Raw genomic sequence first — 27,987 nt, 5'->3', positions numbered from 1 at the left:
CGACTCTCATTGGCACATCAACGCGTGGAACCCATGCCGGTCATGATGTGGTTGCTCTACCCCGGATGCGCCCCCGCGCTGTGGTGCATGGGTTCTCCGCATCCCGCTAGTTGAACCTCGGCTCCCTTTGAATCAACACAGGTCAACTATACTATGCTACTAGGGTCGAAGTCTTCATGAGACTAGTTTTAATCAGAGAACAGTGCCTTCAATGACCCGTGGGCTCACTCGATTGGGCAGACGGGCCTCGGAATGGGGGAATTATGGCTTACACTGAGTTTGGCATGCTAATGCACAGAAATGACTTCAAGGCATTGAAGATCCAGCCTCGCCTCAAAACAAAAACAATCATTCACCCATGTTCCATTCTAATGATAGTACTCTGGTCAGACCGTATTGCATCATACCTCACTGAGCTCCTTAATTTAGAGCACTTACAAGACGGCATTTCTTCGGCATCCAATCACCAGGTATAGTGCATGTGTCACTGTGATGTGCTTGTTCCTGTTTTGCATGGTGGGGATAATTCATGACGATGACTCCCTCAACTACAGTGTAGATCCACATGTTTAGCTGAATCAAACACGGATTGCCTCGGACAGCAGCAAGAGAGACTCAAAACACAAAATTAGTTCCGTAGTTAAGTTAAGGAGCCCGATGTGTCGTTACTTATTAGCCATTCGCATGAGCTGATCTTTTCTTTATCAGACTTTATGACCACAGCCCTACGGTCGTTTTCGTCCTCAACATTTCACCTTTTGAAATCATGAGGAACAAGATCACGTAACTTCTTGGATGCAGGCACACGTTAATTACGGGGCTGACACTCACCGAGACCTTGCAAAGCTTATCGAACTCGTCATTAGATGGCCAGATCAAAGCAATAACTGTGACTACATAATAATCGACGTTCAGTCCATTCTATTTTAAAGTAACCTGGATATCGAGACATTCTCTTCACGATTTATACGTTGTGAGAAAAGCCAGAGAGAATGAACAGCGCACTCAGATTGCGACTTGGACCCAGTGTTAATTGCTGGATAATCATCATCGACTTTCCTGCTAATATTGGGCCTTCTCAAATATCAGGCTCTAGCGAAGTGGAAAAGTGACCTTGTAACCCCTGGCTCATATGGGCGGGCTGATATTGTTAAGAGTCTACCCTCTGGCAATGGCCTATCGCCTCAGTACACCTAACCCATCAAGACCTCAAGGGAAGTACAGACAAGCCTATACAGCGCAGTAAGCGGCGGACGATCGATAATCGACAATGTAAGTTTTACGAATCACTATTGTTCGTATTAGACAACAAACGAAACTTCCAGCAGTCTCGGAAAACGGCTAGGAAGTGAACCTCAGACAGGACAATCCAACACCTAGAGTTGGTAGAACAATCATTTGATACCACAAACAATCAGCCTGACTTTCTATTTCTCATTCCACTGGCGTGGATCCGTGCGATATTGACCATTCCTCTTTTTGCTAGAAGCACCATCTTGAAGCAACCTAGTACTTTCCATTCTGACTTCAATGCGCGCAGTATCTACCTAGTCAGCTGTATTGAGATCTCGATACCCACTAGATGAGACCAGTGTCATCTGCTCCAAAGATGGACAAGCATCATGTTGCTGCGCCAATTTGCAAGACCACCACCTCCACCATGAATCAGAACGAAACATCGATTTCAACCTTTGGCAGTGAGTCTGCCCCCACCCCTGGCGTACCTACGGATACCCCACCCAGTAGTACAATGGACATCAGTATGTGCTTCGGATGAGACTTACGTGAATATTCGCTGATATAGGATATCTATCTAGGCCAAAGTGGAAGCACCATACATGAAGACTGCGACATTAAAGAAGTCATTGAATTCATTCGTACCATGGTCATTTGCGAACGACAAGAAGACAGAGATCTGGTAGAGAGACGAGCACTCCGTGACTCGGCATACCAAGGCGCACACACTGCACGACGTGAAGCTGCCCGCCACATTGAACCCAGTAAGAACTGTGCTGTCTTCATCACGAATCTTGCGCCCGACGTGCAGCCGTGGGAAATTTTCGATCAACTAAAGAATCTCGACAAAGTCAACTTTCTGTCGATAATGCGACCGAAGAAAGATCGGCCGAACTCTGCAGCATCGGTTGGATTCTTTACTCCAGAAGCTGCACGTGTGATGCTCTGGCGAACCAAGCAGAGCTCTTTGATGATTCGGGGGCAAGAGGCGCTAGTCCGAGTCGATGAAAACTGTTGCCCGCCCCGCGAAGGCTTGCTTGGACATACTAGAGTCTTGATCGTGGAAGGTAAATCATGCTGGGCTTGCGAGTCAGCGTTAGCTCATTATCTGCGACTATCTGGGATGTATTGGCAAACTGATAGATGTATCACCACGGTTCTTGAAGATGGCAGCCACCGGCTAGAATGGCGCTTCTGTGCCTACAGACATCAGGCAGAGAAGGCGTACAACATTATCAAGAATGAATTGTCTGATCTCGTCACGGTCACATTTGGGCGAGATCCCTGCGTGGTAGAGTAAAGAAAGGGAAGGGAGGGTTAATGGCAGTCCAATTGAAGTATACATGAATAGAGCTATTCATTGGAACTTCCACAAATCGCAATGGCACCTGCCAAACGTGGGGAATCGCAGTCACTATTCAACATGACCAAAATCAACTAACGGAATCACCCAAGTGTATTGGAAGTCCCCATTTTGATCCACCAGCCTGATGAGTCATCTGGCTCAGTATCCTCTCTCAGATCAATCGTATGGGCCGTGAAGTATTGGGATACCCCCAATGCTCGACCATGACATGTGAATAGCAACTTGAAGACAATGCTGTCACTGTTTCGAACAAGCCTAGTAAGCCGTCTGGCCAGCCGATCCGTGTCCTCGGAAAGGCTTGCCGTCTCGAATCGACTAATTTCATCAATAATGCAAATCAAGACACTGCCGCTAGGTAGCTGCGATGTGAGCTTCCGAAAGGCCTTCCATAAGACATCAAGCTCCAGACCCTGGATTTTCTTCCACTCATGAGGCTCTAGAGATGATAGATCTATAGCCATGCCCCTGCTCAGCATTTGCTGGATGAGCTGTCCGACAAGACTGGATAAAAGTCCAATTGACGATGCAGCGATGGACGGCATGAAATCTGGTCTGTGGTTATTGCAGAAGTAGCAGAGGACGAAAACTGAATCTTCATCTCTGGAAGCTTGTGCTAACGTGCCCGCCACCAGCGTCAACGGGGAAAGGCTGTCTGCAGATGCTAAGTCAGCTCGACCATTGACTAGTAGCGCCGTGGAACACCTTGATTCAGCCATATGAGCCCTGTATCCGCTATGCCGCACCATTGCGGCCGCTAGGGATTTTTGTTGCTCATCAAGTCGCAATTCGAGCTGAACGCAACTCTCGATGTCCTTTTGGATAGCTCCAGGGTCATATTCAATGATCTTGAGCAACTTCAATGCGGTCTCTGTCGATGTCTTCTCTTGTTCCTGGTAAGATTTTGCTTCGATCGATTTTGAAATCGATCCCAAGCACGGAATCTGTTTAGATGTGCTTTGTTGTAGTTGGGGGTGAAGCCTTTTCAGCATTTCTAGTTGTTCAATAACGGGTTCTTGGTTCGCTATACATTAATCCATTAATTTTGTCATCGAATTCATGAATGGAATCTTACCGTTTTGTGTGATTGGAATAGGCATCCGCTGCTCTAGTAATCTCTGGAGTGAGCCTAGAATTCTATCGATTTTGTTGTCCACTGATTCGATTCTATTCATCTTGGTATCCATTGATTTCACGACCAAACTTTGCTCCTTCACTGCCCATGCCAGACATTGCTGTGCTTCGTCTTTGATCCGAGATGCTTGTTTTCTAATCTCGTCTATGCTTTTGAGTAACGCAGACTTGTACTCTGCCTGTTTGAATACGGACTCAAATGATTTTCCTGTTGCATCACACAAGTAAGTAAGGAGAAATAGAGTCTGGCGTGATTTGAGTGCGCATACTAATTGATCCTTCTGCAAAGAACTGCATGATGTGTGTAAGAGACCTTAGAATCGCAAGAAACAAATCGAAAGTCTTCTTCTCCAATGCTTGAGGTCGACGGTCTGAATATACTTTGACGTAAGTTTGAGCGCCCTGGATGATCTCTGGAATCTCTGCGAGTGCGCCAAAAATAGCTTCCTCAACTTTGACATATTGACCTGCCGCCTGTTAAGTATGATTAGTGCACCTGAACCCAAAGTGTACTTGATGCATCCTTACCCCAATCGCAATCTTGAAAACGCCGCATATACTAAAAGCACGTAGGCTATCATTCAGGAATTATGCTAGCATGGTATGTTGAGACTGATCATACCTTGACCCGTAATCCCCGGCCGGGAGAAGCTGCAGCCAACTTTCAAAGACAGCAGAGTTTCTACCAAGTTTATCAATATAAAGCATCGTTTGAGATGCTCGATTTGGCGCGCTTGACCATCGCCTTGCAGTCTCGTTTACTTCTTGCAAGACGTCCTTCCAGTGGCATTGTCGAACATCTAAGCATCCACTGGCCGAGAAACCCGAGCCCTTCTTCGCCAGTTTCGCTTGAACTTTCTCGATCATGGTGAACAGTCGGTTTTTCTCTTCATCCGCTTCTTTCCAAAGCTCAGCACTAGTCAGTCTTAGTACTTCGTGTTATTTGGGTTCACTGATAGTAAAGCCTCAACGTGCCTGATCTTATCTTGTTTTATGGCTTCTTGGATAGGGATAAAGCTGTTCAGACGGTCACTGTAGACTTGACTTGCTTGCTCTGTTAGCGTCACTCTGTTTTCGATGAATCGAACTGCTTCATTTCTGGGATGACGGTCACGAGAATTGAGGTATTCATTCCTTGAAGATATTTCTTCCATTTGGGGAGCCCTATGGAGTTTTATGCGCAAGAATATACTTGAGGTTGTCTGGGGGAAAATGACGATCAGGTCTTGGATCACTCGGGCGTAAGTAGGGTAGGACTGTGGTCACATAGGTACCTATATGTATGTAGCTATGCTGGGCACACTCTAGCAAAAATTGACGGGGAATTACTTCGACGCTTAATGCCGCACACCGAATCATTGGACAGGCTGGGCTGAGCAGATTGCACACTATCTCACTGTACCTACTCTAGAGAGCTTCGCAGTTGGTTGTTTGTGGTGGCGGAGCCTGCAAGCCAGGTCACACTGCATGTTTTATGCATGTTGGTGGATGCTGCTTTCCGGGCGCTTATTTTGTACCAAGAAGTGAGGCGAGGCTGCAGACAGCTGGTTTTCGTACCGTCGCCATTTTCCTTCGCTTCGCACATTACCACACCTCTGCGGGCGCTTCACCATGGCAGACTCGGCACTGTGGCAAAAGTCTCCAGAGCTCTCTGACTGTCAAGATGGAGCGAAATGCCTCGACAAACGAATCGAACCAAACATAGCCGATTATTCGGAGAAAGATCCGGCCACACCGTGTAGTGAAGTCGGGGAGAAGATCACTATCATCGAAGACATATTCAAGGAAGGACCTCTTCCGAGCCAACCGGAATACCCGATAGAGGTTTCTTCAAAGGTTGGCCGAGCGCAATGGCATCATTCACAAAAAGAACTACTACTAGAAAAAGAGAGAAAAAGTGGCAGTGTTGATGTTCGGTCCAGCCAAGCATTGATTCATTCGATACTAACGCACACCCGTATTGACGAACTAGAGAAGGAACTCAAAAAGTTGAAACATCATGTGCACAATAACCCAGAAGATCCAAACGCAGGTAAATCGCGAATGTTATTTCCAGTCCACAAGCGGGAGATTCGGCGGTCTACGATCGATCGATTCAAGATTACACATCAGACATACAATACGCCCGTAGAAGAACGTCCGGTATTGGAAATTCTCGTCTCCATAGATCCCGACAAACTGGCGGCACAGCAGCAACTAGACTTGAGGTCTGATAAGTCAGACGATCCTTATCTTACTGCAAGCCAAACTCCCGAGAAGTTGAGGATACGATCACCCCCACTGCTTCAACATCTTGAGAATGTAACTGGGGAAGATGTTGAGGTAGGTTTCCGAAATGACGACGACGACCGAATGCTGTATCCAGGAACGGTATTTCTTCGCCCGTTCAAGTTGTTCGTCAAACACGAGAAACGAATCAGGCAGAGCTTTGTGGACCTGCAATCAGAATTGGATAAAAAGAAGGCTCTGAATTCACCACACACAGAGTCCAAAAAACGTTCTGTCGGTGCATACGATCTTGACTTTGAAGACGAAGATCTCCTTCAGGACTTGAAACTTCTGGTTCAATTCATCGACGTTCACCTCAAACCAACCTTCGACCTGAGACACAGCATAGCGGAAGGCACCGCAACACACATAGAATATGGGGACCTATGGCATTTGTTTGATCATGGGCTCATCGTTGTTGATCAATCGAGTGAGATGCGTGCCTACAGGGTCATAAGCTTTACTGGAGGGCGAGAGCCCTTAATAGACATGATGCAAAGCGAGGAAGACAGAACACCAGCCCTGGATGGTTTCGCCGTCAACTGCATCAGCCTTGCGTTCAATGGGTCAGATTATGTGCCTAGGTTGCATAGGTTTACCATCAGCAAATTTGGCGGCCAAAAACCAATATCTTCACTTGCCGTCTATCCACTGGCATTACACCCAAGTGGTGAAGTGTTGAGGAACAACCTGCAGCAACACGCGAAGCGGTTCTTGGATATCACATCCCCACCATTTTCACATTACGTGATGACTGGGAAGACGTTGGACGAGCCTTCACATGATGTGGACGCGCAAGTCATCGTTGACATGGCTGTGGCATTCAACACCGTAGGAGAGTGGAGACCATCCACGAAGGTGGAGATCAGTGACCTCGCCAAACCAGATAAGCGCGAGACATTCTTGCGAAGCTTTTGCAAACACTATTGGCAAAACAATGAAGGGTGCTGTGGAGACGATACTATATTCAAAGACCTGAAAATGGATCAACTACGACTTGACAGCTATTTGCAGAACCACAGCTACCTGCTTGGCCCCCGGAAACGAGATGAACTGGCGGAAGACGACCTCATTCTGCTTCCCGATCAAGTACACGGATACATACTTCGGAATCGGCAGTGGATTACGATGAAGGTCGCTGATTTGTCCGAGGTCGAATATCAAGATAATTTCAACGAACTGATGTTACCAGAAAGGCACAAGACCTCAATTCTCGCACTCGTAAAGACGCACGAGAATGCCCGTGGGGAAAGAGGCGTAAGTGTTGGTGCAGGGTTAGATATGGTGAAAGGAAAAGGTACCGGTCTTATTCTACTTCTTCATGGGGAACCAGGTATGTGATTCTGGGCCAGACCATAACCTTATTCTAACAAAATCAGGTGTGGGCAAAACCTCGACCGCAGAATGCGTAGCTGATAATACCAAACGGCCTCTGTACCCCATCACATGCGGAGATATTGGCGAGACAGCCATGGACGTGGAGAGAAACCTGCTTCATAACTTCAGTTTGGCCCACAAATGGGGTTGCGTACTTTTACTCGACGAAGCAGATGTGTTTCTTGCTAAACGAAGCAAGACCGACTTACGAAGAAACGCCGTTACAAGTGTCTTCTTACGCAGTCTAGAGTACTACGCCGGTATTCTTTTCCTAACCACCAACCGGGTCGGCAGTATTGACCCTGCTTTCAAGTCTAGGATTCACATGAGTCTATTCTATCCACGACTGAAGAAAGAGGATACTGTCAAGCTTTATGAAGTGTTCATCAGACGCGCGAAGGCTGAGCAAGAGCGCTTGGGAGCCGTAACATTCAAAATCAACAAAAAAGAGATAACAAAGTTCGCCAAGCAGCATTTTCGTGAGATGGAGAGGGAGGGTCTCGGAACGTGGAATGGAAGGTAATACAAGACAACTCCTTAGTTTTCAGGAATGGAACTCAATGGGTGCCACGTAGAAATTCATCCGGCTAACGGGACTATCTAGACAAATTCGCAACGCATTCCAAGCCGCCATTGCTCTGGTGGAGCATGAGAGCCAGCAAACCGGACCAGGTGCACCTAAGCCAACACTCGGTGCCGCACAATTTCAGAGCGTCGCAGAATCATCCAAGGAGTTCGACAGATATCTTATCACGACACTCGGAGCCGCGGACTCGGATATTGCGATGCGTGAGGAGTGGCGAGCTGATCGCTTTCCCACGATGGATCAAAGTCGTATGGAGGCTATGGCCACCTCTAGGAGGCCCTATAATAGGAAACATGGATCCAAAAAGGTTGTTGTTGAGTCAGATACCGACACATCAACTGAGAGTGATGATTCAGAGAACGACACCAGCGGAGATAATTCAGGCTAGGCCGATGTGGTACCAGTATGGTGAATTCCAACCAGCCCAGAAGAGAAGCGCGCATAGCCACAAGAGGCGTTGATAGTTTCCACGGAAGAACTAGGATTTCATATGGCCTTCTGGAGAATTGAAATTACCCTTGCTGTTAAACCCGCCCAGATTTTGCGCTATTAACAACTGCGCCAAGAAAAGAGTTAGAGGAGCAGATCGTTTATCAACAACGACTGTATGATGGATAATGATATATATCGACAGTATCAACCTAGGATAGGAAGCGATGGATTCCTACACCACTCTGCTGATCTTGAAACCACCAGGAATACGTGTCTGGAAGACACCAGTGGGATCGTACTTGGCAGCGACTTCACGCATGTGTTGAACATTGTCCGCGCCGTAGCTGCCGAGGGGGTCTTGGCTATCGTCGGCGTAGTTTGCGTATATGAAGTCGATTCCACCACTATTTGACTCTGAGAAGCTCTTAATCTGAGCTGACATCCTATCCAGGCCCTCTTTGGCGACTGATAGAGCTGCTTCATCCGAGTAGACAGTAACACCGCCCGTCCACATTACGGCGTTGTCTTTGACGTTCTGCAGCCCGAGCATGTTTCCACCACGCTGTTGCCCGATGCGGCCAAGAGAAGATGGGATGGGCTGAAGAAACATCACCGTTGAAAAGTTGTCAGCCCCGATGATCTCCTTCATTGCCTCCACATACTCCTCATGAAGTTTATTGGAGTATCGGAGGATCACCGGATCATTCTTGAACGTTCGCGTCGATCGTGCAGCCCTATGTTCTGATAAGTTAAGATTTCTGTGAAGCTACACACTGGTTGCCAACTTACCAGGTGCCTCCATCTACTTTGGAAGCGGCCGCTACTTCAGCCATGTTTTGCGTGGTCGTTTGATTCAAAATTGCGGGCAACTGCTCAAGTCTGTTGTAGCTTGTCTTAGAGCTCCAATTGCCGGCTGTATTGACATGAATTGTTCCTATAGCCAAATCTGGGCTGATTGTTTTACCGTGTGATTTATAGTTGTACGTGAAGAAGCTCACCAATGCGTCATCGCCTAATGACTCATCATGGTTGGCGAAATCCACGACTGTATCCACAACTAGGTCAGAGTAGTTCGAGGGAAGGAAGCGAAGATCTCGGGCAAGATCCCTAGTTGGAATAGACTCCAAGTCGTATCGCGTGACTATGCCAAAATTACCGCTTCCTCCTTTCAGTGCTCGCCAGAGATCCGAGTTGACTCTCTCGTTAGCATTGACAACACTTCCGTTCGCAAGTACTACCTCAAAGTTGGTGACGGAGTCGCAACCGAATCCCAGTCTCCCGGAGAAAAAGGAGATGCCGCCCCCGAGGAGAAACCCGCCCACGCCAACATCGCCATCACGACCCCCGGCGACTGTTACACCATGATCCTGCAGGCTTGCGTAAGTATGTTCCCATCGTCCGCCAGGCTCTGTAGATGCCGTATTCGTGCTTGGGTTGTAGTCTGACGAATTCATAAAGCTCAGATCGATAGTGACTCCGTTCGCAATATTGTTCCCATCGATGTTATGGCCACCGCTTCGCAGTGCGATGTGCCAGTCCCCCGCGCCAGATCCAGCCTTCACAAGCGTGGTCACAACAAGTGACACATCTGCAGTATTTCGTGGGAGGACAAGGCACCATGGGCGTAGGCGCGAATTGAGAGCGAACCAACTCTCGATCTGGGGCTCGTAGCCGTTATCAGACGGGAAAAGCACACTGTCCCTGAGACCAACAGCAACTAGAGCATCACACTGCGTCATATTAAAACTCGTGTCTGATTAAATTGGCAACGTTCACAGTGGTGAACTAACTCACAGGAGGGGCTCCGCTCAACGTTGACTTGTTCTGATGTGTATCCTGTGGATAGAGAGTTGCTGAAGCGATATTGCCTGCTAGGCCATGGCCGAAGACGGCTGCAGCTACGAGGATGCAACACCACATGTCTGTTCACAATGAATGAGTTTTTAAGTGTGCAGTCGACAATGGTGCGAGTATTTGATCAGAACTTGGTGCTCTATCAGATGCATCTGCGGATTTTATACTGTTCTAGTGTGGCTTCCCATCCGAATCTCCACACTCTCTGGGCGCGAGGACCCGAGAGAATGTAACCTAATCCATTTTGCAATGCGACCGAAGCGAGATCTGATCAGTGACTTATTGGCTATTGTCGGAGGAGGAATGCAAGGATCAGCATAAGCACGGCTGAGGCACCAAAATTTCGGGTTTAGTGACAAACCGGGCCCTCGGGCCCGGCGGTGCACCGCCCAGTGCTCTACGCGGTCTGACCCCACGATCTTGGAATAAACCACTTCAGCAGGCAGAAACAAACGAGAAGCAACGTAGACTGTGTGAACTTGTTATCTTCCGGGACGGTAAGTCATCGTTACCCGGCTCGAAGCACAAGCCTACTCCGTCTCGGGTCTTCACCACGGGAGCGGGTCTTCAGCCATGAGGCCCACTGGAAGCAATCAACCACCAGCCGTAAGAGCCCCAATCCAGAACGTCCAGTGAGCTCCCGAATGGGATCGCTAACCCACACATCTTGAATAGTGCAGTAATTGCAAGGAACGAAAGGTTAGACTAATGTAAATTTGTTTTGTTAGTAAACCGGCGCCTTCCCTAACTCTAGCCACAGACCAAATGCGACCGTAACTCGCCATGTTCGAGCTGCGTCGCATCCAACCTTAACTGTCACATAAGCCACCGAGCCTTGGAGAAACGGCAGCGAGTTCTCATATCCACTCGCTATGATGATGCCATGGAAAGAGTAGACTATTCATTGCAACAAGTGTCCGAGATGCTACAGAAACTATTGAACAACAATTCGGCTTCTCAGCCATTAACGAAGGACGCATCGTTTCCCGACATCGCCAGCCCATCAACGGCCATTACGGGGGCCTCTGACGGGTACAGAGGGGGCTCATCATTCAAGGCGCATACTCAAAAAATCACAGCCGCTCTTCACGAGGCTACTTCGAAGTTGGAAATGAACCTGCCGAACATCCCGAATGTATCAAGCGTGAGCGCTGCGCAAATGTTTCAAGAGATAGCCGATCAAAACGACCAACCACCGAGTTCAGGCGACCTCTGTCTACACTCTCCCGAACGGCAATTGACAAGGCTTGAAGATAGGAAGCTCCCTCCACTGGAGCCGGTACTAAAGCTTCTCCACCTATCACAGAGTGAACCACAGCGGTTTTTCGTTGACGTTCCGGTGATCGATGTGCATGAGTTTGGTGAGATGTGTCAAAAGGTATATTTCGCCGTTCGGGACTACACAGTAATGGTATGGTTGATCGTGAACACTGGCTTGTTCTACCTGTTCTCTGACATGCCACCGCATGACTACCCACGGATTGGTGGCACTGACTCCGATATCCATGCACATATACAACTATTGAAGAGGAATATTGAGGCATCGGCTCAGGCACTGAGACTTTACCAAATCCCTTCAATCGAAGCAATTCAAGCCCTATCAATTCTGGTATGTGATCAACTACCTCCATAGGATCGATACTCATCAATAAGACTACATACTGCAGCAAAGCAGGCTGGCTGGGGTTTGCTTGGTCACTGGCTGTCACAGCGTCTAGAATGTGCATTGATCTTGGTTGGCATCGCCTCCCTAGAATAAACGAATCTTCTGAATTGAAGAAAAAACAAGTTATATTCTGGTATGTTTACATGGTGGATAAGGGTATGTCCTTTACTCTCGGCAGGACTCCGTCGATCCCCCAGTACGATGTCTCCACAGAGCTTCCTAGCTTTCAGGACTCAATGTCCCATGCTGCAGCAAGGTAAATAGCGATATTGAGCTAGTAGATCTTGGCTGACTGTTTTCAGACTATATCGAGGCTGCATCGAAAATGCAGTCATCGTCGGTGAGATGCACATCCAGCTCTTTTCAGCCTCTGCCCAAAGAGCACCGCATTTAAACCGGGTGGAAAGCGCGAAACAACTTGCTTCTAAATTGAATGCGATCAATAAAGACCTCAAAAAGGTTTGAGAGTCTTGTTCATTCAAAGATTACCTCTAATACATGACTGCAGTCTCTTCAAGACGGACCACCTCTAGATGCTAGATTTCGGGCCGCAAGCACCTTTCTCGACATTATGATGCACTGTCTGATGACAATTGCGTATCGGGTCATTCCATGCGACGACACCAATTCGAGCCCTCTGCAATGCAACACAGAATGCATTGAAGCTGCTCGTCGAGCGCTGTCTGCTATCGTGCATGCGCATGAGACTTGGGGACATTCACATCCCAGGGGCTGGGTATGGTTCCTGAATATGTATGCGACATATTCACCACCGTGATGGCTGTTGCTAACTTCTGAAGTCTATTCGCCCAGGTTCCATTTGCTTGTTTTGTTGTCCTTGCCGGGAATACCGTGGCTTCAGCATCTGGTAACGACCTTGCGCTCCTCCAGTCAGCTATTCTAGCAGTTGAACCAATGGCTAGCCAGTCGGCATCAGGAAAGAGCCTATTTGAGGTCTGCCAAACGTTTTATCGGCTAACGGACTTCTTGGTTAGCCGTCAGGCGTGTCATCCAAGCGCATCCCTTGACCTTTCAGCGGAATATGAGAATCGATCACATCCTCCGCTTTCCAACGTTGACTTCACGCAATCGAACGTTGACAAGCCCTTAAATGATCATGTCATGGCCCCGCAAGACTGGGATATCATGATGAATGAATTGGAGTTGGGGGAGGGTGTTGGGGCACTAGCATCTTTTGTTGAACCGTACATGCCATTCGAGAACGGCTTCTGATGGTCATTCGTATAGAAATGGTGGTCACTGAGTATGTCTGGTTATTCGGTAAAGTATGTTTACCTTGCCTACCTATAGGAATGAGCCTTCGATCAACATTCGTCATCCTGCGCGTTCCGCCGTTAATATTACAACAAAGTGACGCCTTACTTCAAGTCCATCAATATTTTCATTTTTGTCGTTCCCTTCCATTGGTTTATTCCTCTCAACCAACTTAACTTTTGTCTTCGTATGATTTAACGGACGTTCTAGTTCCCTGAAACCCCTGTGAAGAATCTAGCATAGCATTGTGCTGTCGCAGAGGTCCAATATAATGAGACAATGTGCCGCGCAGAGGAAAGGGTAGATAACGACTCGTTCATTTAATATTCTAGGTCTCAATCGTATCGAGTGTAAGCTATACCATTACTTCGCTATTGTCCCCGTAGCCCAATTGAAGTCGATAGTGCTATGCGCGAATTGTGTACATCATGTAGTGGCAAACCAAGGGGCCCCAACAGCCTGGGCAACAGCCTTAGCTACCAAGTTTTGAATTGCAACGCCGGGGTGATAGTCGTTCTACGTGAAATCGCAATCAGTATCTTATGTATTACATTTTTCTAAGAAAATAGCCCCATTTTCATGAACGTTACTCAGCCCTTAATCACCAGAAGGAATGTAAAATGCAACACTTACAAACCAGAGACAACTTGTCCCGTCAGCATTATAGCACGTGGAATTTGGTGCTCCGTATTTTGTGGGGTTGTCGATGGCTTGGTTGAATGGAACAGATGTATCCACAATCCGTGCCTCTACACCACTGTTCCTCGATTTGAAGTTGTCGAGATGCCTTCCGAGAAGATCATTGTAGAGCTTGATCGCCCCTCTCAATTGTGTCTCAGATGTATCATTATTCTCCAACATCAGCGGGCTTTTGTCGGTCGCTTCCTTACTGTCAGCTTGTCCAAGTTTTACAATGATGTCTCATACGTACGTGGAACGCTCAATAAAACGAATTCTCTTGCTCCTGCATCATAAAGCGGTTGCAAGAGCTCAAAGTATCGAGTAACAACGGCGTCAATCACCTCGGTCGCGTTGCTCAAGTAGAAACTGTTGCCGACGTCATTCACCCCTATCCAGACACCAATCAAGGTTGTCTCGGCTGTCCATGGAGCCCAGTCTGGCTTGGACGCTAGACTCGCCGTGAATTCGTTGACCTGGTCCTCAAAGCTGAGCACCGTGGGTGCGTACGGGGTAACCAAGTCGGCATCGGTCGTTGCACCACCATATGCCAGGTTATAAGAGAGCAACAATGAGGTATTGTACTCGGTCACCATGAAACCCACCCAGTCCAAGCCGCCACTAGCAGTCCATCCTGGTAGATCCGGATTTCCAAGAGGATTTGCAGCCGACGGGTGAGTGCCACTTATATTGAATCCGGTCTGAGAATACGAGTCACCAAAGCTTATAAAGTACCGTGTAGCACTGATTGAACAGTCCTCTGACTTCACCGTAGGTGACTGTATGACTGCTGCGCCTGCTAACGAGAAGAGGGTTGTCGTGAGCAAGAGCAACATTGTGTCGGAACCAATAGAGCACTTGTGAGCCGCGAGTACCTTGTTGCTGCAGCAGTGTGAAACATATTCCAATCAAGCTTTGGGACCGGTCCTGAGTTATTTCTATTGTTGTAACTCATAGTGCACGTGATATCAGCCTCCCCGCAGCCAAAATGGAACAGGAAGGCCATTGGCGGAAACTTCTTGTACCTAGCCCTACCCGGCTTTACGGACCGGAAGGTGCCTCCGTTGGCTAAAACGGACAAGCTAAGCCAAGTTAAGCATGCTAGATCGCCAGGGAAACTCAAAGACCTGGACGCTGAATAACAAATTGTAGATATTTGACGCAGCCTGATCTAAATGAAGAAATAATCAAGACACAGTACACCATTGGCCGTTTGTAAGGCCGAAGGTCGAAGGTTTATAGGCCATACCATTATTGTGTATCAGGGCGCTATGGTGCCCAGCCACAGTGCTACCAGCCACTCGTGGCGTATGAAAATTGCGGATTCAACTTGGTTATCGAGAAGATCCTCAAGCACTCTACCTCATGTAACAACAGTCATCTGTCTTTCGGGGTTGAGACGAATGACCGAGTTTTCGCACCGGCTTGCTGCACCTCAATTTGTTATTTTGGGCTGGGCTGCATTCAATAGAAGTGATCAATCTTGATGATATCTCTGGCGTCGGCATCATGCGATTTGTCCACCCAAAGTACTCTTTTCAACAAGAACTTGGCTTTATCGTATCAACTCAATGAGAAGTTGTGGAGAACGCCGGTTAAGACCTCCAAGAACCAGTGCTCGCGGTTGCCCCCACCGGAGAGGGCGCTGACACTATGAAACCAACGGTTGATCTCAGCCAGAGCAGTAGTAAACCCAGGCAAAGAAAACCTCACACACCTATCAAAATTTGGCAGAGGTACTTTTGAGAAACACATGCGTCGCGACATTAAAGAATGAACATGCTGCAGTACGACAAAAGTTCATTGCGAATGCCCTGACAGTGACGTTATAGCTTCATATACAGTATCTATAAAGCCATCATACCGGTATGGTGACTGGAAATCGAACCATTAACCGAGTGTATTAAATAGTAAAAAATAATACACAGAATCGCCCTGCCCGTTTGACGGGCTGAGGAGAGTGTTTATAAACCCAACTTGTATAACAGGGCCCTGTGGTGCAGCCACAGGTGCCCTCAGCCACTCTGTGGCGTAAGCTACAGAAAAATTCGCTCGAATGCAAATTACTATCCTCAGCACTGGCATGCAGACAGCAAATGTTGAGATAGTTTCACGGTCTTGCCAGCCACAAAAGGCAACGCTCATACAGGGGTGCAAAATTGATGTAATAATAATCTTAAGTTATCATGCAAACAGGCGAGATCCGCGCTTCTGCATTCTCTGTCACCACACCCACTAGCGCTAGTTTTCACGTAACAGCTTACCATCACACAAAGTCTCCTAAACAAGCTATGAAAAATATGTTCAGGTCAACCATCTCTCCACCGCATTTCTTGTCACTATGATTTCTCGGTGCACAAGAACTAGTCATTTGCTTAAGTCCCGGGTGGATTGAAGCTTATTACCCCAGGGACTGCCTGGGGAGCTATGATTGTCGACTTGGGAGGCACAGCCGCCCCAGATGACAGATCAAGCTGTGGGACCTCGTAGAGAGATACGCGGTCAGCAAGCTCTTCATACATCTTTTGGTCACCGAAGTCACTCAGTATGTCAATACTCGTGATGTCATTATCAATCTCGCCTATCCCGGTCTGGTTAAGCTTAATGGTGCGATCACAAAGCGATACGATGCGAGGACCAAAAAGAACTATCTCAGCACATCGTGTATGAAATTGAGCAGACTTTTGTAGTTACTGCACTAGCCGCGAATCGAACGCGGGGCCCATCGATGGCAACGATGGATTTTACCACTAAACCACTAGTGCTGCTGTGAACAATCCAATTTTAAAATCATCTAATATTCCAAAATCGACGCTGCTCGCATCCATATCTTCCTCAAGACCTTCTCTACTGTTATAACCATGAGAACATCTTAATACCGAACCATTATCGATTTAGAAACTTGTAACTTCCTTTCAAGACACCCGCATTAAATGTAACCCACTTTGAGCACCTTGCCATTTGAGTCTCTTGAATATGATAAAGTCTCTACTTATGCGAGGTCCTACGACTTGGACTAAGGTAGGAAATATGTTCTTCCTTACCAGCTTACCACGGAGTTATTAAGCCATTATGGGGGGCCGATGGGCAGCATGGAGCATTGGTGGTGACGCGGGTAGATTCATCTGACTTGTGTCACTATTCTAGGACGACGGGGAAGAACATTGTGAGAGCGGTTGAAACTAGTCTTAATAAACACATATCCTTTACAACTGTATACTATGCTATAATAGGCTGTACTTCTTGCATACGAGGCCGTCCGCCAGTTGGTCATGCATGATTGTGCCCAGGGGTGTCCTCACCCCCGTCTATATTATAAAAAGGGGGAAGCTTGGATGTTTCACTCATAAGTGGTCATAGGGTAACTGAAATGGCACAGTAGACAAATACTATGTATAACACGTGGCTTGTGCAGAGGGTATGCCAAGCTAGGTAACAGTGAGGCAAATTGTTTAATGATGGGCGTCACGGAACACGCGCGCCTGGTATTTTGATGTGTCTGATGTGTCTGTGTTTTGTACCTCCGCACACCCAGGTCAGGACTGTTTCATTTTGGAAGGTCTGGTCACCAACGTGACTGTCCCTACTTGTTGTTGTTGTATTCTGCAAGCACAGAGGCGGCTCTCACCCTGTTGGATGCGACGACATGTGGTACATAACTCCCAAAAGGATCCTTAGATTGTTCCCATTTCCCAGTTGCGACCCAGAAAGCCTTGATAGCCAAACAAGGGCTTTTAAGTCCGCTCCTCATTGGATTCGGTATATTTCTTGAAGTATCAGCGGCTATTGGAATGCTTTCGGTGATGGGAAAGGCCTGCTTCTTTCCGCGCATCGCCGCCGCAGTGCAAGAAAAAAAAAACAGACCACGGTTTGACATCATCCGTTTTGCTATCCACCAGCTTTCCGACCTATCCTTGAGCTTCAACATCTTCTGCTCACTGAGCCTGATCGAGGAATATCTCGCATCCAAAATGCAGGATTGGTGGAACGGTGCGCGGTTCGTGTCTACGGACCCCGTATCACCGGACAAGGCCCGCCTGAAACTCTACGTACGGTGCCCCGATATCAGTATTGGACTACTTCATACTAGGCAGTCGTATTCCCAGCATAGAAGATTTGAACGACCATGACCGTTAGTTGATTAGCCTTTTGGGAAACGTGGCGGTTCATGACCCAGCGCCCAGCTCGGAAATCCTCAATATGGGCATCGAGACGGGAAACCAGCGTATACTGAAGACCATCTATTTTCCCTTATATAACTCTAGTCTATTTACCACCCTCGAGGTAGAACTCTGTATCCGAGACTTAGCTGCCAATGATGCCCTGGTCGCCCAAGGTTTGGATAGATGTCTCAGGAAGGATGGATGGATGGAATAACGACGTCACTTGGGAGGCTGGATCCTCTGCTCCTCGGTCTTGCTTGTTTCGCTGTAGAACAGGCAAATATTGAGCTCGGGTGGTGTGGCTTGCCCGGTGGCGTAGTGTGGCTTTGCGTTTTATTTCCTATATAACTATCTTTGCCGCGTGTGGATTCTAACAAGGCAACGCTTCTTTCACCCCCATAATTGGACCCTGCGTTCTAGCGACCGACAACTCTCATCGTGCACGTTATAGGAGGAATTATCACTCTAATTAGTCAGGTCCCATTAGACAAAGTACGTTGGATTCGTCGGTAGAGACGTTGAAGACTACTTTGGCTGCTGTGGACGTTCTGGGATAGCACTGTCCTGGAGCACCACTCCAGTTCAATATCAAACCTCGTCTTTCAGCCTTCTGGCTTCCACTTCCTTGATCTATAACATTGCCGTAGGAGTCGGCCTCATCGCACTTAAGCACTCCAATCTTCCCTCAATTCATATACCAAATACGTTGCTGCAATATCCGGCTTTTGTTCAAATACACTGAACTCGGGACTCTTGTTTCTCTAATCCACCAGCATAACTCCTGGAAACGAGGCTGTATCGAGACTTGAAGGCATTGGCGCTGGATAGTTCAAGTCCGAATCGGAGCGTCTTCAACTCAGTAGCACAGTTCTTGCCACGTTCCAGAGAGTTCAAACGCCTTGAGATATTGCATGGGCTCACGGCTGGATTGTATACCATGTCCCCCTCGGTCTATCTGCCTTGTTTAAAAAAAGAGGTGGACTCTAATCCACTAATTGCTGCTTTGCCCACCTTTGGATCTCAATAGCAATAGCAGGAGCATATCGCTTGTCAAGGAGCGCCAGATGACTCCCAGGGACTTCAACCGTAACATTCGCTCGTTGCCATTTCGGGCGCCATATATCAGGGTCCTTTGGCATCTTCTCCGATGGATCCGATGCACGCACGAACAGGGTTGACAATGAATCAGGCAGGGGATACAGCTTTTGGTTCCAATCCTGCAGTGTCCGGAAGTACCCTCCCACCTTGGTTAGTGCGAGGTCTAAATCTCCCACAGGACTGTCACCTCCCATACCATGAGGCTCGCCAAGATTAGGGCCTCCAAGACGCGACACGAGAGCCTCGGCCGGCAGAGCATTCAACCAGTCTGGGTCGCCCCGTCCCGTCATGGTCAGATATGTGTCAACTAGAACGAAACCCGCAAGATGAGTGTGATATCCAGCCTGAGCAAGTTTGGATGCCACAGCATATGCGACAGTGCCGCCGGCGGAATACCCTGCGAGTATGATCCCCGGCCTGCCGGCGAACTGTTCTCGAATCGTACTAGCATGCAACTCAGCAAGCGTGTCAAGGTCCTCCGGAACGACTTGACCTTCTGGGTGTGGAAGCTCGAACACATCTCTCTTCCCATTCAAAGCAGCCGCCACGGCGCTGTACACACTGAGCCAAACCCCCCCGATCTTGATGCGTGGGAAAAACGGGGCAATGAATACTAGGGGCAAAGGCTTGACACCGTTGGAGTCTGACGGACCGATGGCGAGGCACTGGGGATCCGACATGTAACTCGACAGACTCGACCCGTCCTTCGGAAAAGTTGGCAATGCCAGCGCGGCGGAGGCCAGTAAGTCTGCTGCCGCAGTGTACTTTTCGAGGCTGCAAAGTCGCCTGTGAAGTCTTGCCAACCCACGGAACTCTTCGGGGTTTACGTCGTCAAGAGCATTTGCATTTCTGGATAAGCCGGTGCAACTGGCTGTATCACTTGAAAGGGGTTCCTCCTCAGAAATGTACCCGTCGAAATCGGCTTCGAACTCTGGTTCAGCCATTAATCGATCTGAGAGGTGTTGCACCAACGCCTTAGGGGTGTCATAGTCAAGCGCCAGTGTGACAGGGAGGTCACGGAATCCGGTCAAAACTCTCATTCTGTTACTGAGTGTGACCGAAGTAAACGAGTCAAAACCGAGGTCAGATAGCGGATTATCTGGGAGCATATCCTGTCCTTGATATCCAAGCACCGCAGCGATTTCTCCTCTCACAAGACCTAGCAACGTATCTTGACGGCTCTCTGGCGAGACTGCGGCAAGCTTCTTATGCCATGCCGCAGCTGTCTTCGCCTCGCCTCTAGTGGACGTATTGTCATGCTTGAATTTCGCATCGGGCAACAGCACCATTGGGAACGGTCCGCGTAACAGCAGAGGTATGAGGACGGGTTCTGGCGTCTGTAGTGCCCTGTCAAATAGCCACAGTCCTTGTTGGTCACCAAACGGCTTAGCATTGGCGACGCGGAGATTTGGGATGGCTAGTTTCTTCTCGGCGGCCATGCCAGTATCATTTGCCCAGGGCCCCCAAGCCACCGACAAGGCGGGTAACCCCTGAGAAACACGCAAGCGGGCCAACGCGTTGAGGAAGGAGTTGCCTGCGGCATAAGCTGCCTGCCCTTCGTTTCCGATGACGCTGACGAATGATGAGTAGAGCACGAAAGAACGCACCGTGCCCGGCGCCAGCTGGTGCAGGTTCCACGCGGCTTCAACCTTAGGACGCAGGACACGGGATACACGCGCTGCTGTCTGCGAGGTTAAGACTCCATCATCTACCACGCCTGCGCAGTGGATTATGGCTGTGATGGGTGGGTGTTCGTGATTACTTTTTAGGAGTACGGCTAGTTGTGCACGGTCGCCGACGTCACATGCTTCGATACGAACGGCTGCTGCGTTTTGACTGCTTAGTTCATCGAGGAGCTTGCGAGCTCCCGGTGCCTCGATGCCTGATCTGCTTACTAGAAGAAGATTCTTTGCTCCGTAGGCGTGCACAATGTGTCTACTCAGTATGACACCCAGTCCTCCTGTGCCGCCCGTGATCAGGACCGTACCGCTGACATCAAGAGTCCTCGAAGGGCAAGTGTCTGAGACTAGGGATTCTTTGCTTAGCATGGGAGTCATGATCTTTCCACCTTGCAGGGACACAACTTCCTGCTTAGTAGCAAGAGCGCGGGATAGGGTCTCTTGCGACTCAGGGGACCCATCCAAGTCGATTAACACGATGTTCTCCCCACCATACTCTGCCTGGGCAGATCGCACAAACCCCCATACAGCGGCACTGACCACATTTATATCAGGAATCGACGTCGCTTTTTCAGTGATGAACACGAGGCGGCTGCCAGCAGAGGCATATGTTTTCTTAGCCCGCCAATCTTGCACCACACTGAGCGCCTCTGTAACGGCATCACGCACTGCGATGGGAATTTCTGCTGTCTCAAGGTTGCGAGAACATCGGACAATAATAGTCTCATCAGCAGTACCGAGTTTATCCGCGTGAGTAGGACTCAGCTCAGTCCATTTTATATGGTATAGGTCACCTTCAATCGCTGGCTGGAAGGGGCGTAGCATGACTTCAGAAACCTCAGCAACTAGCGTACCCGTCGATTTGTTTGTAAGGGTGACTGAGAGACTCTCCTCGCTCAAATCACGGATGCGTGCTATAAATGGGCCAGAGATACTGCCGGGCGCATCAAAGACTTGTAATCCTTTCATTGAGAATGGCAGTCGAATGTGACGGCTAGAGACTTTCTCTGGTTCTGCGAGGATTGGAGCATGCAGAGCAGCGTCGAGCAAGGCCGGATGGAAGACGAATCCCGGTTTTTGACCGTGAACATGAGGCAATTCGATCTGTACCAATAGCTCACTATTATTCTGACGCCAGATGGCACGTACACCCTGGAAAGCTGGCCCATAGCTGATGCCTATGTCATCCAGGAGCGCATATGCCTTGGAAACATCAACCTCGGAGTCTACCCCTATGGGAGATGTGCCGTTAGTTGACACCAAGGCTTCTCCCAGACTTGGTGACGGTGTTAACTTCAGTGCGCCAGTCGCATGCTGTGTCCAGTCATGTTGTGTTGCAACACCGTTGGGACGAGAAAACACGTTGATGCTTCGTCGCATATTACTCCCTTCATACTGTGGCTCTCCTATGGTGACTTGGATCTGCATTTCTTTTTCATTATCCTCGTCCCCTAAGGGTAAAGCCAACGGCGATATGATAACCAACTCGTCTAGCATCATCTGCTTAGACTTAGATGATTCTGCACATTCACGGCTAGCTCGTACGGCCAGTTCGGCAAATACGGTTGCAGGAACGATTGATTGTTCACCTATGACGTGATCGCAAAGCCAGGGCTGTCTAGCTGTAGACAGTATGCCAGAGCACACGATGTTGTTTGTGCCAGGAATCGATGTGGCGCTGACAAGCACCCCATGATTTAGTGTAGATGCAACCGCATCCGGTGTTTGAGGCCGGGTTACAACCGCACCCATGGAATCTGCTGGCAACAGTGGCGTATATGGTAGCCAGTATCTACGCCTCTGGAAGGCGTAGACAGGCAGATCGACGAGATGTGCGTCTGTACCAGCAAAAACAGCGCGCCAATCTACTGGTACCCCTTTGGACCAAAGCTGGCCCAGTGTGTTCAGTAGCTTGCCGACTGTGCTATGTGTGGCGACCGTACCCGGAACATGTGGAGAGAGGACTGCAGAGGGACCGACTTCCACAAATATAGAGATGTGTTCGCTTGATAGGAGCTCATTGACGGATTCGGCGAAGCGGACTGGCTCGCTCACATGGCGCGTCCAATGTTTTGGAGAGCTGAGCTGAGCTACGTTGGCTCGCTTGCCTGTGACGGTCGAGACGAGTGGTATCATTGATGATTTCCCTCCCTCGATTGACGAAACCAGAGTTTTTTCGAGGTCCTCCAGAATTCCGTTCATCATTGGGGAATGGAAGCCATGCCTGATGTTCCGCAACACAGTAGCTCTTCGTCCTACGTTTGTGAACTTGTCTGCGATGGCCTTAATAGCCTCCAGAGTTCCAGATACCACGACCGATTGCTGGGAGTTCACTACCGCTATAGTAGCTGAGCTTTCCGACCGTAACAGTTCCTCGGCGACTTCCTCTTCGGTAGCCGAAATGCTCGCCATACCACCGTTGGGATCTAAAGCAGCCATAAGCTTGGATCGCGCTGTGACGATGATAGATGCGTCGCAAAGAGATAGGGCTCCAGAGACGTGCGCTGCTGCAATTTCTCCAAGCGAATGTCCAGTTACCACATCAGGCCGGACGTTACAAGACTCGAGGAGGCGGTACATGGCCACCTCAAAGACGAATAAGGTGGCTTGGGCAAAATCAGTACGACCCAGAAGGGTACTATCACCGATAGCGTGTTCTAAAGGATATTCGAGGTGCTGGTTCACTTCGTCGCAAGCTGCCTGGAATGCCTGAGAGAAAACAGGGAAGACGGCCCGAAGCTCTTCTATTGCGTTCATGTCAGGCATACGGCTACCTTGGCCTGAGAACAGGCATGCAAGGCGTGGCTTGTTGCTTGTGGTGTTCTGTCCTGTCACGATATCAGGGTGTGGTTCTCCCTGGCCAAGGGCCGTAAGGGCGGTCTCAATCTGATCGCTGTTTTCATCCCCAATTGCATACATTACCGTTGCTCTATACTTGAGAGCAGATCTTGCGGTTGCAAGCGAAAATGCAATATCGGCAGGATCCTCGTTATCAAGGCCGCCACGCCAGGCTGTCAGTAGTGTCTGAGCTTGGGCGCGTAGAGCTCCTTCGTCTGCACCCGATAGAACCCATGGATAGGCAATGTTGCGATTATTGACTATAGAGAGATGGGGTTGGTCGGCCGGTTCAGGTTGTTCCAGAATGATATGCTGCAACCTTCCGCGTTAGTAAATTGTCAAAGTTGGTGAAGAGACACTTCTGAAGTCTTGGCTCGGGGCATGCTGTTATCGTAGTAGCCTTGAGAAATAAGCTCAAGACTATCTGTGCCCGAGCTTTGGGCATTATTGACCGAAGGAGAAAGGCAAGTTGTTGAGGTTGTTTCTTACCGCGTTTGTGCCTCCAATGCCACTAATATGTGCATTAGCCGTGTGCCTCCAAGCCCTGAGGTATAAGACTGAGCAAGAAAAGTATGTACTTACAAAGACGATACCGCTGCACGTCTTGGCCTATCCACAGTTGGCCATTTCGTAGCCTTGTTAAGCAATTCAACGCCACTTCCTTCCCATTCTATATGCCGTGAAGGTTCGCGAATATGTAATGACGCAGGGGCAACACCATGATGTATAGACTGTACCATCTTAATAATTCCTGCAACGGCTGCCGCAGCTTGCGTATGGCCAATGTTGGACTTTATCGAGCCTAGCAGCAATGGATTCGACCGTTGAACATCATTTGTACCATTTCCGTAAGAGTTGATTACGGCCTGTACCTCGATAGGATCACCGAGAGGCGTCGCAGTCCCATGGCCTTCAAGAACATCTACATCTGTCGGCGATAGCCTCGCTTGGGCCAGAGCACTTTGGATACACATCTGCTGCGCAGAACCGTTTGGAGCCGTCAGGCCGTTCGATGTGCCATCCGAGTTAACTGCAGAGCCACGGATCAGACCAAGAATACGATGACCGTTGCGCTTGGCGTCCGACAGCTTCTCGAGCATAATCAGGCCTACTCCCTCGGACCAGCCAGTACCGGCCGCATCATTTGAGTATGTTCGGCATCTTCCATCTGCAGAAAGGCCTCTTCGCTTGCTGAACATGGTAAATGGCCTAGGACTCGCCATGGTTGTCACACCTCCTGCAATGGCAAGTGTACACTCTCCATTTCGTAGAGACTGTGCTGCTACGTGGATAGCGCATAGCGATGAAGAGCACCCCGTTGAAATCGCCAACGATGGACCATGGAGTCCCTGTAGAGAACGGCTAATTAGGATATTGTTTCTTGTTCACAGCGGAAGTATCGGTCTGCCGTTTGGGAAGTCCGTAGCGAGTATACCGATCCGGATCAAGTACGTACCCTGTACTGAGTTGGGAAGGTACTACGCACTTATCTCCAGATGGTAGTCACCACGGCGACTAAATGGTTGTAGAGCACTCACAAAGCAATAGGAAATTCGTCCAGAAACTACGCTACCGGATGAGCCAAGCCCAAGGTGAGCTTCCAGTTCTGCCAACCATCACAGATACCCGTTAGTGTAATTCATGCCGTGTCGAACTGAGATACAAATATGGAATAACCTACCGACATTACCAAAGCCATTCGCTTCATAATCATCGTATAGAATGCCGACAAAGCAACCAGTTTGGGTACCCTTCAGCGATAACGGAGCAATTCCTCCTCGCTCGGCTAGTTCCCACGTAGTCTCCAGCAATAGTCGCTGCTGGGGATCAGTGGCGAGTGCCTCCCGTGGTGCCATACCAAAGAGGCCTGCATCAAAGTCGGCAAAGTCGGGGAGGAAACCACCTCGCTTCGTTGTTGAGGTGAAAGGCGCGGTTGGGTCAGTGCTGTACAAGTCATCGACATTCCACCCACGCTACATGATTTGTTAGTGGATCGTTGAATTTTTCCAAGAGTGGATAACTACACGATCCGTGTACTTACATCGTCTGGGAAGTCACTCGTCGCGTCTACCTCATCCGAGACGAGTTGCCACAAGTCATCAGGCGAAGAGATACCTCCAGGATATCTACAGGCCATGGAGATGATTGCGATTGGCTCGGAGGTGCTTTGCACGGTCGTACTGGGTTGCGATCTACGTGGCGATGGCGATTCGAGCTCCGAAAGGCGGCTGCAAAGGTACTCGCTTACTGCCGCCGGCGTAGAGTAGTCAAACACCAGGGTGTTTGGTAGGTTGAACAAGCCAGTGAGGCTGGCAAGTCGATCTCGAAGAACCACACCGGCCATGGAAGTTAGGCCGAGAAAGTAAAATGGTTGGTCAAAATAGCTACGAAGCCATTCCGGGTCTGAATCGCTCTCCCCTGGTTGAGCTTGCACACCACATGCTGCGGCCGTTTCCGCGAGCACTAATGCCTCGACAGAGGTTCGTGACTGCAACTTGGAGCGAACAGTGAGTGGTCTACTCGTAGATGAAGCCGCTTCCAATCGTCTCGGTTTACCCAAGAGGGTTCGAGGTACAGAATCGATCTCATAAAATGCTAGGGGAATATTAGAGGATGCGCAGGTCTAAATTAGGAGCATTATTTGAGACTTTTTCTTACTTGTGGGTACTTTATAATCTGGCAGAGCTTCTCGGCATACAGCGAGCAAGGCCGATAAGTCGAGGTCAAGGTCCGGAGAACTCTTGACAATGAAGGCGCCAGGCGTCTCTCCAAGCAGTTGATGCAGGATGCCAGAAACAACAACATCGGCCACACCAGGATATTGTAGCAAGACTTCCTCCAGTTCGGCGGGTTGGATATTTTCACCCCCTCGGATAATCAATTCCTTTTTCCGGCCAACCAGAGTCAACTCCTTCTCAGTATGTGAGCATGACAGGACCCCTATATCACCGGTTGGAAACCAGCCGTCTTCCGTGAAGGGCGTCTGGGTCTCTTTGTAGTATTTAAGCATCAGACCAGGGCCGCGTACCCGTACTTCACCTTGTTCACCATCGCGGACCTGGTTTCCGTCTTGATCTATCAGTTTGATCTCCCATTCAGGGAGTGGTATTACGCTCCCATGCTGTCGATACACATCACCTGGCCAGCTGATGCCAATAGCGCCGCAGGTCTCCGTGCACCCATAATTATTCAAAAGTAGCACACCAAAAGATTCTTGGACCTGGATGCATAGAGACTTAGGTACCGCGGATCCTGCACTCATGCATGATCGTAATCTGGGCAATTTAAGAGAAGACGGTAACGTGATCTTCGCTGCGACAAGCTCATGGAAAGTGGCTGGCGCACCCACTATGATCGTTGTTTCTTCAACCCCCTTCACCGAAAGGTTTTCTGACAGCGTTTGATCGGGGTCGGAAAGATGGGCACTGGCACCCATTACCACGGTGGCTGTGATGCACAACGAATGGCCAAGGATATGAAACAGTGGAAGAGGCCAAAAGAACCTATCGTCGGATGTCAAGCCAAAGACCGAAGCAACGTTGTTGGCGTTCCATAGAACACTTCTCTGGCTTGACAACACCCCTTTGGGTAAGCTTGTTGTTCCGGAAGTATAGTGCAGAAATGCTGCCTCATCCTCACTGAGGTCGTCCAGCTTGATGTGCGAGGTCACACACTCGTCATCTTCGGCCCAGTCCTGATATTGCACAGTCCTAAATTCTCCTTCTATCATGTTCGCATAAGGGGCTGGGGTGGTCATAATGATCATGCTTCCTTTTGCAGCAGCCGCGCACACTGTAGTGCAGTGTCGTGTATCCGTGATGATCGTTCGCGCACCACTGTGCTCAAGAATCTTGGCCAGTTCTGGTGACGGTGAGCGCGGATCTAGGGGAACTCCCACCGCACCTGCTCTGGTAACTGCAAGCACGGACTCGACAGCCTCAAGGCATCGGCCCAGCACAATTGCTACGAAATCTCCCCTTCCTATTCCGGCACGCACCATATTTGCTGCTACGCGCCTGGTTCGTTTTTCGAGGTCACTATAAGTCTGATAAAAGTATTATGAGTCAGTCGCTTGGTATTCCCATGAGGGCAGAGCCAGTCAGATTTGAAAGAATAGCAGGCAGGCCGATACTTTTCACTTCTTGGAGCTGTTTACTTATCGCTCAGGATATCTAACTAATAGGGGAATGAAACTCTGCATATCAAGACGTACGATTGCCCAGCCTGAGCCTGAGAAGGCCACCTTATCACGACTCTCCACCGCATGGTGGAGGAGAATCTTGGGAACCGAAGAAGGTTGAGACATGTCGTTCTCAAGAAATGCTCAAGTAAAAAATGAG

General features: G+C 49.1%; 6 protein-coding genes across 6 annotated transcripts; 2 read left to right on the top strand and 4 right to left on the bottom strand.

The window, feature by feature from the left end:
* Positions 1-1,609: 1,609 nt before the first annotated feature.
* JN550_012287 (uncharacterized protein) lies at positions 1,610-2,536 on the top strand (the record flags this gene model as incomplete). Its single annotated transcript, XM_049310747.1, has 2 exons — positions 1,610-1,760; positions 1,818-2,536. The coding sequence occupies 2 exons, from the start codon at positions 1,610-1,612 to the stop codon at positions 2,534-2,536; spliced, it is 870 nt and encodes a 289-aa protein (XP_049165723.1).
* A 146-nt stretch (positions 2,537-2,682) lies between these two features.
* On the bottom strand, positions 2,683-4,600 carry JN550_012286 (uncharacterized protein; the record flags this gene model as incomplete). Its single annotated transcript, XM_049310746.1, has 5 exons — positions 2,683-3,623; positions 3,675-3,941; positions 4,003-4,207; positions 4,262-4,307; positions 4,356-4,600. 5 exons carry the CDS (start codon positions 4,598-4,600, stop codon positions 2,683-2,685), a joined length of 1,704 nt encoding a protein of 567 aa, XP_049165722.1.
* Positions 4,601-5,344: 744 nt separating this feature from the next.
* On the top strand, positions 5,345-8,352 carry JN550_012285 (uncharacterized protein; the record flags this gene model as incomplete). Its single annotated transcript, XM_049310745.1, has 3 exons — positions 5,345-7,334; positions 7,381-7,897; positions 7,983-8,352. 3 exons carry the CDS (start codon positions 5,345-5,347, stop codon positions 8,350-8,352), a joined length of 2,877 nt encoding a protein of 958 aa, XP_049165721.1.
* A 276-nt stretch (positions 8,353-8,628) lies between these two features.
* Positions 8,629-10,316, bottom strand: JN550_012284 (uncharacterized protein; the record flags this gene model as incomplete). The annotated part of the gene is made up of 3 exons (XM_049310744.1): positions 8,629-9,130; positions 9,186-10,126; positions 10,191-10,316. 3 exons carry the CDS (start codon positions 10,314-10,316, stop codon positions 8,629-8,631), a joined length of 1,569 nt encoding a protein of 522 aa, XP_049165720.1.
* Positions 10,317-13,617: 3,301 nt separating this feature from the next.
* Positions 13,618-14,705, bottom strand: JN550_012283 (uncharacterized protein; the record flags this gene model as incomplete). The annotated part of the gene is made up of 3 exons (XM_049310742.1): positions 13,618-13,707; positions 13,825-14,072; positions 14,123-14,705. The coding sequence occupies 3 exons, from the start codon at positions 14,703-14,705 to the stop codon at positions 13,618-13,620; spliced, it is 921 nt and encodes a 306-aa protein (XP_049165719.1).
* A 4,310-nt stretch (positions 14,706-19,015) lies between these two features.
* JN550_012282 (uncharacterized protein) lies at positions 19,016-27,953 on the bottom strand (the record flags this gene model as incomplete). Its single annotated transcript, XM_049310741.1, has 7 exons — positions 19,016-23,959; positions 24,137-24,158; positions 24,230-24,926; positions 25,329-25,620; positions 25,689-26,242; positions 26,306-27,692; positions 27,861-27,953. 7 exons carry the CDS (start codon positions 27,951-27,953, stop codon positions 19,016-19,018), a joined length of 7,989 nt encoding a protein of 2,662 aa, XP_049165718.1.
* Between the last annotated feature and the right edge of the window lie 34 nt (positions 27,954-27,987).

This window comes from Neoarthrinium moseri (assembly GCF_022829205.1).
Source record: "Neoarthrinium moseri strain CBS 164.80 chromosome Unknown scaffold83_Wmoseri_CBS_16480, whole genome shotgun sequence".
In the NCBI taxonomy this organism is placed as follows: Eukaryota; Fungi; Ascomycota; class Sordariomycetes; order Amphisphaeriales; family Apiosporaceae; genus Neoarthrinium; species Neoarthrinium moseri.
This window is presented reverse-complemented; position numbering and strand designations above follow the sequence as displayed.